The sequence below is a fragment of the Erinaceus europaeus genome, chromosome 5 (genome assembly GCF_950295315.1).
Source record: "Erinaceus europaeus chromosome 5, mEriEur2.1, whole genome shotgun sequence".
NCBI classification, from domain to species: domain Eukaryota; kingdom Metazoa; phylum Chordata; class Mammalia; order Eulipotyphla; family Erinaceidae; genus Erinaceus; species Erinaceus europaeus.
In genome coordinates this window covers 60,586,005-60,601,566 of record NC_080166.1, presented here as the reverse complement: position 1 = coordinate 60,601,566, position 15,562 = coordinate 60,586,005, and the positions used below count along the sequence as shown (strand labels likewise).

Genomic DNA, 15,562 nt, shown 5'->3' with positions numbered 1-15,562 from the left:
GGGTAGGGAGAGAGATCTTTAAAATAGTTCTATGAGTGAGAGAAACAGAGCGTCCATCACTCTGGCACATGCACAGCCGTGGATCCAACCTGAGAGCTCGTACTTGAGAGTCGGACGCTTTATCCACAGCGCCACCTCCTGGGCGAAGTGACAGTGCCGCTCCAGTGACCAAGGTGTGTGCCCTGAGAACAATGTGTGGGGGGGGCCGTGGTGGTGGTGGATCGCCCCTGATGTGTGGCACTCCCTCCATGTGCCCCCCACCCTGTGCCTGCTCCCCACAGGCCCCTGGAGCTTCTGCTACATGCAGTCCGGCCAGTGCAGACAGGGCAGCCCCTGCCAGGATGCAGGCACGGCCAGTGGCTGCAGCCGCGAACCGGTGGGTGGGAGGGTGGGTGGGTAGTTAGTGAGGTCGTGGGCCGGGCGGTGCTCTGGTTAGTCAGTGGCCAGCATCTCGGGGGATGAACACTACCTTTGACGCGCACGGTCTCCCGGGTGCCAGGGCTCGGGGCACGAAGACCGGCTTTTTTGGGTGGGTGGGGTGAGGTGTCAAGGGACAACAAAATAGAGCAGTAAGTCATCGTTACATGGAACAACGGCAGTTAGGAGTCTGAGGTAGACACGCAAGGCCGAGTTACGGGGTTTGTGGGCATAGAGGATGGGGCAGAAGAGGGGCAGCTCAGGGAACCCCAGTTCTGGACATAGCCTGTGCTCACTGTTCTACTGAGAAGGGAGAAGGCAGCTTCCTCCTAGACAGGACCAGACCTTCTCTCCCACTCTCTCCCTCCCTCTCTCTTAATCACTGGGGCTTCACTACTCCAGGATGACTTTTTCTTCTTTTTCTTTTTATTGCCTCCAGGGTTATCACCAGGGTTCAGTGCCAGCACTATGAATTCACTGCTTCTGGAAGCCTCTTTTTTTCCATTTTATTGGAGAGGACAGAGAGAAATTGAGAGAAGGGGGAGATAGGTAGGGGGAGAGGAGAAAGACACCTGCAGCCCTGCTTTGCCTTTTATGAAGCATCCTCCCTGCCGGTAGGGATCGGGGCTCGAACCTGGATCCTTGCACAGGTCCTTGTGCTTCACACTATGTGCGCTTAACTGAGTGCACCACTGCCTGGCTTCCCTTGTTTCTCTTCCTCCTTTTTAAGATTACTATTTTAAAAAATATTTATTTATTTATTCCCTTTTGTTGCCCTTGTTATATTGTTGTAGTTATTGCTGTTATTGATGTCACTGTTGTTGGACAGGACAGAGAGAAATGGAGAGAGGAGGGGAAGACAGAGAGAGGGAGAGAAAGACAGACACCTGCAGACCTGCTTCACTGCCTGTGAAGCGACTCCCCTTCAGGTGGGGAGCTGGGGCTTGAACTGGGATCCTTATGCTGGTCCTTGCGCTTTGCACCAAGTGTGCTTAATCCACTGCACTACCCACCCAACTCCCCCTAAGGATGATTTTTTTCAGACAGAGACAAGTGAGAGAGAGAGAGAGAGAGAGAGAGAGACCACAGAACTGGAACTTCCCTCAGTGCTGGAGGGCAGGGGCAGGCTTGCATCTGGGTCATGCACACGGCATAGCAGCGCACTGCTAGGTGAGCTATACTGCCAGCACTCACTCCTCTCTTCTCCCTGCCTGGTTTGTGAAATCTTATGGTGGCAAGGGCTGCTGGTCCTGTAGGGACACAGGGCCAGGCGGAGACAGCCATGCCGCTGGCTATTGGTGCATCTCATGTGCCACAGATGCTCTGGTCTGTCTCTTACCTCCTCTCATAAATCAATCCATCCATCTTTAAAAAGGAGGAAGAGGGGAGTCGGGCGGTAGCGCAGTGGGTTAAGCGCACGTGGCGCGAAGCACAAGGACCAGCAGAAGGATCCCGGTTCAAGCCGCCAGCTCCCCACCTGCAGGGGAGTCACTTTACAGGCGGTGAAGCAGGTCTGCAGGTATCTGTCTTTCTCTCCCCCTCTCTGTCTTCCCCTCCTCTCTCCATTTCTCTCTGTCCTATCCAACAACAGCAGCTATGACAACAATAATAATAACCACAACAATGATAAAAACAAGGGCAACAAAAAGGAAAATAAATAAATAAATAAAATACATAAAGAACAAACAAGGATGAGAAAGAGGGGGGAGAGGTTCCTCCTATCCTGGGTGAAGCTTTGGATTCAGAAAAGGGAGGTAAAGGCAGCTGGGCTGTCAGTGTTGATGGGAAGGAGGGGGAAGCCCTGGCCCACGTGCTGTTGGGAAGTGTGGGGGGTACCCAGCATGGCACAAGGAGCTGGGGGGGGGGAAGCCTCAGCTCACGTGCTGTCAAGGCCTGCCAAGGCCTGCCTAGACTGTGGTCCCTACTCTTTCAAGGTCTGCCAGATCGCCTCACACAGCGCCAGGTGCCCTTGAGCCAGTAAAAGTGGTGGGAGGTGGGGGGGACTTAGTGAGGAGGGAGCCTCCCATAAGGAGATATTCTCTTCCTGGAACTGGGGGGCCATGTGACCCCGAGACCAGGGTGGAGTTAGGCCCCCTCCCACCCCTAGTGCCCCACTCAGCAGAGCCTCCCCGAAACCTTGGGCCCAATAAAGCCCTGCTGCTGTCATTCTGGGCACAGCGGCTGCTCACCGCGGCAAAGTCCAAGCACCGAGATGGAACACAGGGTCCTGCCTGGGGAGCAAGTCATCCCAGAAAGCCCCACTGGCTGGCTGCTCAGTGGGAGGGCTTGAGAGAACTCCTTTCCTGCTTGGCTGGGCTGAGCCGAGGGCCAAGGTCCCTGATCCTGGGGCTGGGGAGAGAGTGCTGGTCGAGGTGCACCAGGCTTTCCTGCCCAGGTTTAATCTCTGGGGAACCATCCGCTGAAACCCAGCAGAACTCTCTACTTCCCACTCTCCCTGTGTGGCCCATCATCCCCAAGGCCCCTCCTTACACAGCAGCCCCCTCACCCGCAGCCAGGCAACCTACCTCTCGCTTGGACTTCTGGGAGGACCGCTCGAGGATGTCGTCACTGGAGAGGTCGGAGTCTTCAGAGAAACTGAGGTGGCGTCGCAGCTGCAGCTCTGGGGGTGGTGGTGAGGGGGACGGGGAGAAGAGAGTGAGGACAGGGAGGGATCTACATGGGGGCTGTCCTGACGCCCACTTCCATTCTTCTGAACAGAACAGGTGGTGTGTGTGTGTGGGGGGGTGCAGGCAGTGGCACATCCTTTAAGGTGCGCAAGGACCGGGGTTTGAGCCTCTGCTCCTCACCTGCAGCAGGGACAGTGAAGCAGGGCTTCAGGTGTCTCTCTTTCTCTCTCCCTCCCCTCTCAATTTCTGTCTGTCTTACTGAATGAGATAAACAAAACAAAAAACAGGGCCACCAGAAGTGATGGATTCGTAGTGCCAGCACTGAGCCCCAGCGACTGGAGGCGAGAGAGAGAGAGAGAGAGAGAAAGAGAGGGAGGACAGAGCTGAACCTGAGTTGTGCACCTGGCAAGGCAGTACACTACTCAGGAGAGCTATGCCGCCAGCCCAGAGACCCCGTTCTACGCTGTCTCCCATAGCCTGGAGCTGGAGAGGGCTGCACCCCCAGCACAGTGCCCTAGGGGGGCCCCTCCCGGCAAACCTGCCCGGATGATGGGGGACAGCCGGTGCCTGCCCGAGTCCACCGTGACGCCGCTGGATGGGGTGCTGGAGCAGGACTTGTCGTCCCCCTTCTTCTTCTTGTCCTTCCTGTAACCCGAGAAGACGGCCTTCCACAGGGACTTGGGCTTGGTGGTGGCAGCCTCCTCCGGGGGGCCTAGGCCAGACTGCTCGGGGGGCCGGACCTCCCCCTTGGGTTTCTTCTCCTTTTTGCTCCGGCGTGGGGAGAACAGGGATGACCGCTTCTTGCTCTTCCCACTGGAGCCCTCGGAGGAGGTGACCGAGCCGTCAGGGCCCCCTGAGTCTGAGGGTGGAGACAGCACCTCCTCGCTGGTGGCCTCCTGCCGCTGCAGAGCGGGCTCCTCAGGGCCTCTGGGGATGGCTGCCTGGGAGGCCTGGGGGTGGCCCCTCTCCTTGCTCTTGGGGGGCCCATTGGGCCTGCGGGAGGCGCCGCCCACAGCCACGGTGTCCAGCTCCTTCATGCGGCTCAGCTGCTGGGCCATGGCGTCCCGCAGGGCCTGGCTCTTGACCGACTTCTCCCGGGCCCGCATGCGCTCCTGTGCCAGCTCCTTGGCCTCAGGGGACACGACGGGTAGCCTGCCATTCTCCCTGGGCCGTGTGGGGGCCGGGGGCGACAGCAGTGGTGTCGGACGTGGGCAGGACGGCGGTGTGAAGAAGGTCTCCTGCAGGCTTGAGTCCTCTGTCTGCTCCTCGTAGGTGTCCTCCACATCGTCGGCGAAGGGGATCTCGTCCACGCTTTCCACAAAGGACTTGCGCACCTCCTCTCGCGGGATGGGGGTGGGCTCCCGGGGGGCCCGCAGAGTGACAGGGCCCCTCTGCTCTGTGCCAGGCTGGGGGGCCCTCCTGCGCAGGGTGGCGGGCTCCTCGTCTCGGGGCGGGGGCGGCGGGGGGCTGGAGGGTGGGGTGAGCATGGTGGAGTCGGACGTAGGGAAGCTCTGGCTGCCCAGGGTCTTGGTGTTGGAGCTGCTGCCATTCAAGCCCAGCCCCGAGCTGCTGGATGGCTCCTTGCGCTCCTCCCGGGAGCTGGGGGTCTCTGAGGGTGAGGACTTGGGGGTGGGCAGTGGGGGCGACTCCCCGTCCGACCCGGGTGGCCCTATCCTCCTGGAGGTGAGTGGAGGGGGCTTGAGCAGGTGCGGCCCCTTGCTCTGGGGGGTCTGCTCCACAGCTAAGGCTTTCAGGGTCCCAGGGGGCTGGGAGCCCCGGGCCACGGGTGTGAGGCCCAGGCTGCGGCGGATCTCTGCACTCTTCATCCAGAACTCAGCCACCAGGTCAGTCCGAGACAGGGCCTCGTCTGCGACCAGGGGGCTGCCTGGCCTGTCCCGTGGGGCTAGGGGGGTGGAGGTCTTGGCAGGGCCGGGCTGGAAGCAGATGGGGGACGCGGTGGGCGAAGGGATGGCAGCATCGGAGGCCGGCTGTGGCTGGGAACATATGGGAAGCTGGGTGGGCGGCGTGGAGGAGGGGGTTGGAGGAACCGGGCTGGCGGGCATGGCAGGGGAGCGGGCCTCAGGCTGAGCCAGGGGCTGGGAGCGGATGGGCGAGCTGGGGGCCGAGGCCGTCTGCTCTGTGGTGGCTTTTGCCTGGGGCTGCTCCTTGGGGAGAGACAGCTCAGGGAAGAGGCGGTCCTTGGGGGATGGCACCTTGGGGGCCACAGGGGCCACAGGGGCATGGTCTTCCTGCAGAGAGGGAGACAGAAGGCACTTAGTACTGTGACATGCTCTGAGTATACACCCCCACTTTGTGCTCTTGACCTGTTGTGAGAACCACCCCACTTCCCTGAGCAGAGTCTACCTACATTCAGCATTTGGCTTATCTCAAACACACCTGTCTTTTTATTTCTCTTTCTCCCTTTACTACCCAACTTCCCAGAAAAGATGACATACTCAGGCTTTAGCTTATGTCAAACACACTGGGCACTCACTTTTTTTTTTTTTTAAACATTTATCAATAACAACAGAGAGAGGGAGAGAGAGAGAGAGAGAGAGAGACAAGAGAGAGATGGAATGAGAGCATCTTTCTGGCACAAACAACACTGGCTTGGCTCAGGGCCTGGAAACCAATGGTTCTACAAGGGCAGCTTTAAAAAATAAATGTTGTAGGGAGTTGGGCGGTGGTGCAGTGGGTTAAGCGCAGGTGGTGCAAAGCACAAGGACCAGTGTAAGAATCCTGGTTTGAGTCCCCAGCTTTCCAACTGCAGGGGAGTCGCTCCACAAGTGGTGAAGCAGGTCTGCAGGTGTCTTCGCCCCCCCCCCCCCCCGTCTTCCCCTTCTCTCTCCATTTCTCTTTGTCCTATCCAACAACAACAACATCAATAACAATAATAACTACAACAATGAAACAAGGACAACAAAAGGGAATAAATAAATATTAAAATAATAATAATAATAATAATAAACAAATGTTGGGAGCCGGGCGGTAGTGCAGTGGGTTAAGCGCACATGGTGCGAAGTATAAGGACCGGCATAAGGATCCTGGTTCGAGCTTCTGGCTCCCCACCTGCAGGGGGGTCGCTTCACAAATGGTTAAGCAGGTCTGCAGGTGTCTGTCTTTCTCTCCCCCTCTGTCTCTCCCTCCTCTCTCCAATTCTCTCTGTCCTATCCAACAACGATGACATGAATAACAATAATAATAACTACAACAACAATAAAACAACAAGGGCAACAAAAGGGAAAATAAATACTAAAGAAAAATAAATAAATAAATAAATAAATAAATAAATAAATAAATAAATGTCTTGGGCATGGGGAAACAGCACAGTGCTTCTGCAAAAAGACTCCCGTGTCTGAGGCTCTGAGGCCCCAGGTTCAAACCCCAGTACCACCATCAGCCAGAGCTGAGCAGTGCTCTAGGAGGAAAAAAACAAACAAATCTCAACTTCTTTAAATCCTGCGCCATAATAGTGAGCTATCTCTCGGGTGGCAGGTGTGAGGGGTGCCGCCCACACGCTTCCCTACCCTTGCACTGGGAGCCCAAAGCCACTTCTGTTTTCCATAGAAGGGGAAGTAGTTTCAGAAGGAGCTGAGGAGCCTGGGCAGTGGCGCACGCAGTTAAACGCACATAGCACTGAGTGCAAGGACCTGCGCAAGGATCAGGGTTCGAGCTCCTGCAGGGGAGACACTTCACAATCGATGAAGCAGGTCTGCAAGTGTCTCTCTCCCTTTCTATCTCCCCCTCCTCTCTCAATTTCTCTGTCCTATCCAATAAAATGGGGAAAAAATGGCCTCCAGGAGTAGTGGATTTGTATGTAGTCACTGAGCCCTAGCAATAACCCTGGAGGAAAAAAAAAAAGCTGTATGTGTTTAATTACACATTATATACACACAGAACCAGAGCATCACCGCAGCACAGGTGGTGCTGGGGGCTGAGCCCGCAAGTCCCCCTGCCCAGCTGCACACACAGACATTATCATTCTCCCTTGGAATGAGGCTGCCGGCAGGGTACGCTACCTCCAGTGTGTGGGGGGTTCACACCAAGGCCCCCAAGAGGAAGGAGCATGTGCTTGGGGTCACGGAAGCTCTGCCCCAGCCCAAGCCCCAAACCTTTACCTGGGCCTCAGGGAAGAAGATTGGGGGAAACAGGACAGGGCGCTCCTCGTGGATATGGCCTGGACTGCCCACTGGGGAGGAAGCTGAAATGAAGGGCGACACAGGGGTTATGGGAGGTATGCAGGGGGTCGGGTCTGTGGGAGAGGTGACCCCAGAGCGCATCACACTACCTCTGCCCAGCAGAGTGGCTGAGGGCCCCTCCACCCAACAGCTAGGTCCCAAGCTCCAGGTTGGATGGCCACCTCTCCCAGGGTGCAGGCAGCTGGTGCACGGTGTGTGTGTGTGGTGTGTGTGTGTGTGTGTGTGTGTGTACAACCAGTGCACAGGCAGGATGTCACCCTACAGACTCCCTTGTGCCCCCATGTAACCCTGGGAGCTGCGTCTGGACTTGCCTGTGTCTCTGCACCCTGGGCTGGGAGGCCGCTCTTCCTCCTCTTCCTCATCCTCCGAGACCCTGAGCTCTAGCTCTGCTTGGCGCCAGGCGCGCAGCTCTGTGTCGGCATCTGACGGGAGGTCATCAGACCAATGCTGATCTGTGGAGGGGAGCGCCCACCCCCAGGGCCGGAAGGTCAGTGCATGCCTGCTTGACAGCGGCCCCTCAGTGCTGCAGGTCCCTGCGAAGTGGTGCTCCCTGCAGCCTGTGTTGTTCCCAAATCTGGCAACGCTACAGCACTTCGGACCTTGGCAGACACAGCTTGGGTAGTGTGCCCAGACTCGGCGAATCCCCTCGAGGGGCTTCCCAGCCCTCCACCCACCCCACGGCCAGTCCCTGCATCCTGAGATCCCCACACACCAACCAGATGAAAGCCCATTAAGCGCCACCTCCCCACGCCTTACTCCCAGACTAAAGGTGCCACAGAAAGTTCCACGTGGACTCAGCCTCTCGGTCGCCCCCTTATGGGAGGCACGGATGGCAAGCTGGAGGTGCAACAAGGGACTGGCTGGGAACCCCACAGGCTCCTCTGAGGCGCCATGGATTTTGCATGTTCTGTCTGGCCCTATTCCCAGGGAGAGTGGGCTGGTCCTCTGGGACGCCCCCCTACCGTCATCCAGCTCAGCACCGGTGTCCCCCGTGTCCCCTGTGTGCCCATTCTCTGCCGCTTCCTCTTCTATCTCGGCCGGCTCCGAGTCCACGTCTTCCTCATCGAATGGGACTGCAAGGCAGGAACACTGAGAGAGGGGAAGGGGAGAGGGCAGACGGACAGGCCAACAGCAGGGGGATGGTGGAGGAGCCTGTCAAAGGAAGGACACTCGGAAGGGGGGGATGGGATTCATACTCTAAGGCAGAGGACCTTGGACTTGGGGTGTGGGGAAGGCTGGGACTCTCGTGAATATGGAGGATGGATGGATGGGTGCTTGCTGACACCCTTTTTCTTCTTTCCCCAATTTTCACTAGGTAGGACAGAAATTGAGAGACAGTGAGGAGATAGAGAGGGAGAGAGAGAGAGACACCTGCAGACCTGCTTTACCACTGGTGAAGCATCTCCCCTGCAGGTGGGGATCTGGGGGCTCCAACCCAGGCCTTTGCTATTGGTAATATGTACACTTAACCAGATGTGCCACTGCCTGGCCCCCTCTCTTACTCCCTCCAGAGAAGGACAGAAGGGGAACTTTTGGTTCTCAGGACCTGGGTCTGAAGGGCACAGTGCCAACACTTCAGATGCCTAGCCCTGGATGCTCGTAAGGACTGTTACAGGGATGGGATGGCTGCTAGCTCTTTCCAGGGACAAAGTCATCACCCAGCTCTGTAGCCACACGGCCACTCCAGTGCCCCCGTGGTGTGGAGAGGGCAGGCTGCCCTAGGGCACTGGGCTCCCTCTCACAGGCAAAGCTCAGAGCTGCACGAGGGGATTTTCTTTAAAAGCATCCGCGTGGAGGGTGAAGAGATAAACAGATGTATTTTCTGGACTGAAAACAAGTCCTTCAACAGCTGTAAGACTGGGCACAGCACTTATCAGATGCTTTTTATTATTATTATTTTTGGGGGGGGAGGTTCTCCAAGGTGCACGATTCTACTGCTTTTGGGTTGAACTTTTCATTCTTTTGACTTTAGACAGGAGAGACAGAGACAGAGAGAGAGATATGGAAGGAGGAGAAATAACACAGCACCACTCTGCTGCCGGTGGAGTTTGCTCTGGTGCCCTCGGTGCTCTCATGTGGTGCCCGGGTTTCAATCCAGGTACTCACACACACAGCAGTCTACTGGGTGAGCTATCTCTCGGTTTTTCTCCCCTACTCCAAAGGGTTTCTGAGAAAGAATGAGTCCCCCTCTCCCCCAGACATACACACACACCTGCCACCAACCACTGTACACTTGGACCTCACATTAACAGTCCAAGCAACGGAAGAGCAGCTGAGGAACTGCTTAGAGTTCTGAAAGTTCTAAAGACACAGGAAAGGCCTTGTTACCTCACTCTCCCAATTCTCCTGCCCAGAGCCTGGGGTGGGCGTGGGTCAAAGCCCAGGTAAGGGACAGCTAGGAGCCATAACCCACAACCCAGAGCCCTGAGGGGGTGCAGCCATAGCATCAGACCATAATGGCAACGGGGTGGCAGCTGCCTTGGGGGTGGGGAGAGGAGGACCAGCTCTGGCTGCTGGCCTTAGCTGGTTTCTTGACATAGGTGAGATTTATGTCAGGGTTTTAAGTTATACTATTATTATCTTAGCCTCCAGGGTTCTCGCTGGGGCTTCATACCAACACTATGCTTGAGAGTCTAGTTCCTTAATCACTGTGCCACCTCCCGGACCACGAACACTATGAATCCACTATTCCCGGTGGTCATTTTTTCCATTTTCTTGGACAGGACAGAGGGAAATTGAGAGAGGAGGGGGAGATAAAGAGGGAGAGGGGGAGAGACAGAGAGACACCCGCAGACCTACTTCACCGCTTTTGAAGCCCTCCCCCTTGCAGGTGGGGAGCGAGGGCTCAAACCCGGATCCTTGCGCTTAGTACTATGTGCTCTTGACTGGGTGTGCCACCACCCGGTCCTCAGTCACTCCTGTTTGTTAAGGTGGTTGGTTTTGAGTGTTTCCTGAAGCTGGGGACTCCTCTTCCCCTGAGCTCACTGGACGTGGTGGTGCCAGCTCCTGCAGAGCCCTGTGAAGCAGATGTGGGTGGACTAGACCAGGTGTTGGCGGCTCTGGGTCCAGGTCCAGGCTGGCCTGTGGGGAATGTCCCATCCCTGCTCTGAGATGTCAGAGCAGCCCACAGCTGAAGGGGACACTAGGCCACTGTCCTCTGGCCATGGGTCTGCTGGGATAAATGCTGAGGAAGGAAGCAAGGATGCCACTGCTCCCACGGGCTCGGCCTTTGTGTGGTGACACTGCCTTTGGCCACCCTAGACGGACATGCTAGAGAGAGGGACATCTAAGCCAAAGACACAGCTCCATCCTCTGAGGCCGGGGCAGATGTCTGCCTGCCCCTAGAACCTCCTCCAACCTGGTAGGGACAGAAACTGGCCGCCAGGGGTCTGGGGGGCTCAGGGTGCCTTGTCTCCTGGCCTGTGACTGAACACACAGGCATAAGGTGGTGGCCAGGCGCCCCTGCTGGCAGGCACACTGGAGGGAGGAGGAAGAAGGCCCCACGCAGGACCTGATGTTGGCAGAAGCCCTCTGAGCCCTCAGCCCTGGCCTGCTGTTTTACTGGGCGTTTCTCTAAGAACCAAGTCCATCAGAGACCTTGGAAGGAGAAATCAAGTGAAATACACACACACACACACACACACACGCACGCACGCACGCACGCACGCACGCACGCGCGAGAAGTTCCTGTGCAGCAGCAGCGGTGGGGACAGATGCAGCTTGAGGGAAGGAATTGGGGGGTTCAGTCAGGGTTAAAGTTGGGTGCAGGGTGCCGGAAGCTGCACGCTGTGGAAGCCAAGAATCCTGACACGCTGAGCTTGGCTGGCCTCTGCTGCCTGCTGGGAAGACCCAAGCCCTTAGTGACCCCCACCCCCCATCCAGGGCTGAACATTTCTCAGGAAAAGGTGTTCTAGAAGCTTCTGTCAGAAGAAGAGCCAGTGCTTGGACTCTGTGTGCAGACACACCTGCCAAGCGTGCCATATGAGTGGACAGTCCAGGGAGGACTGATCTCACCTGCTCAGAACCACACGGAAGAGGGGCTGCCTGGCCTCCAGCTGGAGGGCCACCACCAACCTTTAGAGGCAACAGGCCAACAGTGTCCCCAGTGAGAACCTCCCTCAGGGTTCTCAGCTCCCTCCTGCCCAACCACTTCAATAGATGGCTGGCGGCTGCAAAACAGTTCACTTGGATAGTACACTGCTTTGCCCTGTGTGTACACAGGAGGAAGCGTCAGTGCTGGGGCCTCTCTCACCTTTCTCTTTCTGCCTCTTTGTCTTGCTCTGAGAAAAAAAAACAAAAAAAAAACCTGGCTGCTGCTTCTGCCCTCCTCCCCCACCCCCCCACCCCCCGCAGCTGACCTCACTGTCAGGTCCCCTTCTGGAATATTTCTATCACTCCTCGACTCCATTCACACTTGGGGGCCACCTAACTCAGCTTCTGCAACCATCAGAGAGCTAAAAGGATCCACCGGCTGGTCTTTTTTCTCAACTTCTACTCATGAGAATCAAAAGGTATGTCCTGTCTCTGTAGTAGCTGTGCGTCTGGTCCATGCAGGGTGGGCTGCCTGGGTGAGGCATGCACGTGCCCCCGCCCCGCCCTGCCCCACACCAACCTCCCTCCCTCCCTCCCAGCATGCACCAGCAGCAGGACCAGAATCCTCGTGTTAAGGTACCAGCACAGCTGCCAAGAGAGAGGGGAGAGGCAGGTTATGGTGAGAGAAGAAACACCAGCAGACTACCTCCGGGCACCGTCTCCAGCCAGGCCTGCACTGCCGCGCGGCGTAGGGAGGGAAGGTCGGGCACTGAATTGAAAACAGATGGTAAAGACAGAGTTACACGGAGCTGGCATCCCAGACGCAGAGGCCTGAGGTCATCCCTGGAGTCCAGAACAAGAGAGAAACTGGGAGGAGGTGAGGAGACAGAGGACACTCACAACCCCCCTCAGACGTGGACTTGAGACTGTGAAGGTGTCTGGAGTTCCTGCTGCTGCAAAAGTTACTGATGGAGAGGGTGGTCCCCACCCCAGGTGCTGAGGACTGGAGGGAGGTGGTGGCAGGTCAAACGTCAGGCCTAGGAGCACCAAGCTCTGCTCTTTCAGAGGCCTATGTGCTTGAATGTTCTTTTTTTCTTTCTTTTAGCCTCCAGGATTATCACTGGGGCTCAGTGCTGGCACTATGAATCCACTGCTCTTGGTGGCCATTTTTTCTATTTTATTGGATAGGACAGAGAGAAATTGAGGGGGAGGGAGACAGAGAGACACCTGCAGCCCTGTTTCACCACTCGTGAAGCTTTCACCCTGCAGGTGGGAAGGGAGGGGGGTTAACAGTTACCGCAGGTCTATGCTCATTCTAACATGTACACTCAAGCGGGTACACCACCACCCAGCCCAAGACTTCCCTTCTGTTCCAAACCTGCTCCCTTCCCCAGTCCTGGACGGACACACACACACACACACACACACACACACACACACCCCAAGAGGAAAGTACCAGAGCATTTCCCCAGGTGAGTAGAGCACAGCCCTGTCGAGAATGATGGGAGACAGTCCCTCCTGGAGCTCACGGAGAACCTGCCAAGTCTTCTAGAGGAAAGCCTGGGTCGCAGCAGACGCAGACACTCTGCTGGCTCTGACCTTGTGTCAAACTGAGGGTACCGGCCCCAGTGGGAACACCCTCCTCTCTGCAGCAGTGAGGGGGACAGGAGTATGACGGAGGGGGCAGTGGGGCCTCGGGCCGTGAGGCAGTTACCTCGGGAAGCAGAGGACTCGGACGTGGGCACCGTCCTCTCCTCCTCCTCTTTCTCACGTACGTGCGTCCAGTGCACGTCGGCCTGGATGGCCAGGGGGTCAGCGGCAGGTGGGGTCTGCTGTAGTCTTGGGCCTCCAATTACTAGACCAGGGGAGGGGGTGGGGTTGGAGGGGATGAGGAAGGCAGGAGTAAATGATGAGGAAGACGATGAGGAAGGCAGAAGGAGGAGGAATGAAAAGGGTTAAGGAGAAGGAGGGAAGGCAACACCATGGAAAAGGAGAACAGTGAGAAAAGTCAGCGTCTTTTCTAGAACAGTTCAAATCAGAAACAGGCAAGAGTTCAGAATATGCACATGCACACAGACACAACTTGTCGCCACTTGGTGAATTTAGTTATTTCAAGCACTATGCATACTATTAATTACTCATTTCCACACAGTCACCCTTTTTTTAAAATGCTTTTATTTATTATTGGATGAAGACAGAAGGAATTGAGAAGGGAGGGGGAGACAGAGAGGGAGAGAGACAGTGAGACACCCATAGCCCTGCTCTACCACTCATGAAGCTTCTCCCCTGCAGGTGGGTACTAGGGGCTTGAACTAGTAACCTTGCACACTGTAATGTATGCACTTAACCAGGTGACCACCGCCTGGTCCCCCCTTTCTTTAAAGGTAAACCCAGATAGTTTTTTTTTCTCCTCTCTCTCTCTCTCTCTGTCTCGCCTCCAGGGTTATCACTGGGGCTTGGTGCCAGCACTGAATCTACTGTTCCTGGCAGCCATTTTTTTCCATTTTGTTGGATAGGACAGAGAGAAATTGAGAGAAGGGGGGGGGGATAGAGAGACACCTTCAGCCCTGCTTCACCACTTTTGAAGTTTTCACCCTGCAGGTGGGGAGCTGGGGCTTGAACCCAGAACCTTGTGCGGGTCCTTCCTTGAGCTTTGTACTATGTGTGCTTAACCTGGTGCACCACTGCCCGGTCTCCAGAGAGTTCCACACGCTAATGTGAGCGCACAGGGAAACACTCTGATGTTCTATTCATCCCAGGCTGCACTGGAGGGACCCATAGTCTGAGTTGGGAGGCAGAGGTAGCAGCTGGCTTTGGAGGGGCTAGCACCCTCTCCCCGAAGCCAGAACACCTGATGCTGTGACCCAGCATGGCATGACCTCCCAGGGCAGCCTGGCTCAGGGAGGATACAGCGCCTTGCTCACAGACACTCGCCAGTCAAGCTGCCTTCTGGACAGCTAAGTGACAGAAGAGACGGGAGCCACTGCCAAAAGCCTGGCAGTGGACTGAGGGACAATGTAATGTATCCATCCGTCAGCACGTCAGTTTTTCAACCCCCTATAGCCCAAACCCCCTTGGCTCTCGCAGGGCTCATGCAGCATGCCAGTTCTGGGCAGGGGACAACACTGTGAGGGGACAGGGACTGAGAGGGGAAGCAGCAGTCCTGCCCTGTGACCCCCACGGCGTTGGCCCTCTGGAAGGGAGGAGAAGGTGATGCGTCTCTGCTTTCCCTAGAGCAAAGCCCCTCTGTTAGCCGACACCCGAGGCCCCGCTGACTCGCTGAAGTCCCAAGACCCCGGCTGAGGGAGTGGGTGCTCCCTGGGGACCCTGGAGGGCCCCCTCACTGTGACAGCCTGCATGCTGCCCTGACCAGGCTTCCTGGAGTTAGTGCTCAGATCATGCCGCACAATGCTTGGTTATGACCAAGGGGCAGCCAGCAGCTTGGGGACGGAGTCACCACGGGGTGGGGAGGGGGAAGGAAGAGGAGGATGGCTTTTCAGGAAGCCAGAGCAGGTGCCATCTGGGGCCACTGACAGGCTTCAAGCACACGACCAGCCATTCTGGCTTAGGCTTTGCCACTGTGAAGGCAACTTCTCTACTTAGAAGCAACAGGGGGTGTGTGCTGGACAGAGGCAAAGGGCCCACCAGCTGTGGGGGCTGGGTGGGAGTGCAGCTGGTGGAGTGTACATGTCCCCGTGTGCCGTGGACTGGGTTCAACTGGCTGGTCCCCAGCTCCAGGGAGGGAAGCTTCACGAGTGATTGAGCAGGGCTGCAGGTGTCTCCTTCCCTCAGTCTCTCCCTCTCTGCCCCCCTTTTTTTTCTAAATATATTTTTATTTATTATTGGATAGAGACAGCAACATTGAAAGGGGAGGAGGAGATAGAGAGGGAGAGAGACAGAGAGACACCTGCAGCCCTGCTTCACCACTCTTGAAGCTTTCCCCCTGCAGGTGGGGACCGGGGGCTTGGACAATGTGATGTGCGTACTCATCCAGATGCACCGCAGTCTGGCCCCTCACTCTCTGCCTTTCCTCTTTTCTTTTCTCCCTCCTTTCTTTCTTTCTTTCTTTCTTTCTTTCTTTCTTTCTTTCTTTCTTTCTTTCTTTCTTTCTTTTTGCCTTCAGCATTATCGGGGGCTTGGTGCCTGCATTACAAATCCACTGCTCCCGTGGCCATTTTTTTCAATTTTTTTTTAATAGGACAAAGAGAAATTGAGAGGGGAGGGGAAGGAAGAGTGGGAGAAAGGAAGAGAGACACCTGCAGACCTGCTTCACTGTTTGTGAAGCGA

The 15,562-nt window shown here is 56.4% G+C and overlaps 1 protein-coding gene across 26 annotated transcripts in view; it reads right to left on the bottom strand.

Annotated features, from left to right (window-relative positions):
- MICAL3 (microtubule associated monooxygenase, calponin and LIM domain containing 3) overlaps nucleotides 1-15,562 on the bottom strand; it is a 187,674-nt gene that overhangs the window by 37,430 nt on the left and 134,682 nt on the right. For 15 of the 26 annotated variants that reach the window (XM_060191367.1, XM_060191377.1, XM_060191374.1 and 12 more), the window contains 8 exons: nucleotides 12,990-13,130; nucleotides 11,979-12,044; nucleotides 8,206-8,316; nucleotides 7,555-7,695; nucleotides 7,163-7,245; nucleotides 3,583-5,293; nucleotides 2,943-3,037; nucleotides 470-520 (listed from right to left, as the gene is read on the bottom strand). In XM_060191367.1, coding sequence (XP_060047350.1) covers nucleotides 470-520; nucleotides 2,943-3,037; nucleotides 3,583-5,293; nucleotides 7,163-7,245; nucleotides 7,555-7,695; nucleotides 8,206-8,316; nucleotides 11,979-12,044; nucleotides 12,990-13,130 — 2,399 coding nt within the window. The remainder of the gene's footprint in view (nucleotides 1-469; nucleotides 521-2,942; nucleotides 3,038-3,582; nucleotides 5,294-7,162; nucleotides 7,246-7,554; nucleotides 7,696-8,205; nucleotides 8,317-11,978; nucleotides 12,045-12,989; nucleotides 13,131-15,562) is intronic. The other 11 variants (XM_060191373.1, XM_060191383.1, XM_060191376.1 and 8 more) reach the window with 7 other exon arrangements.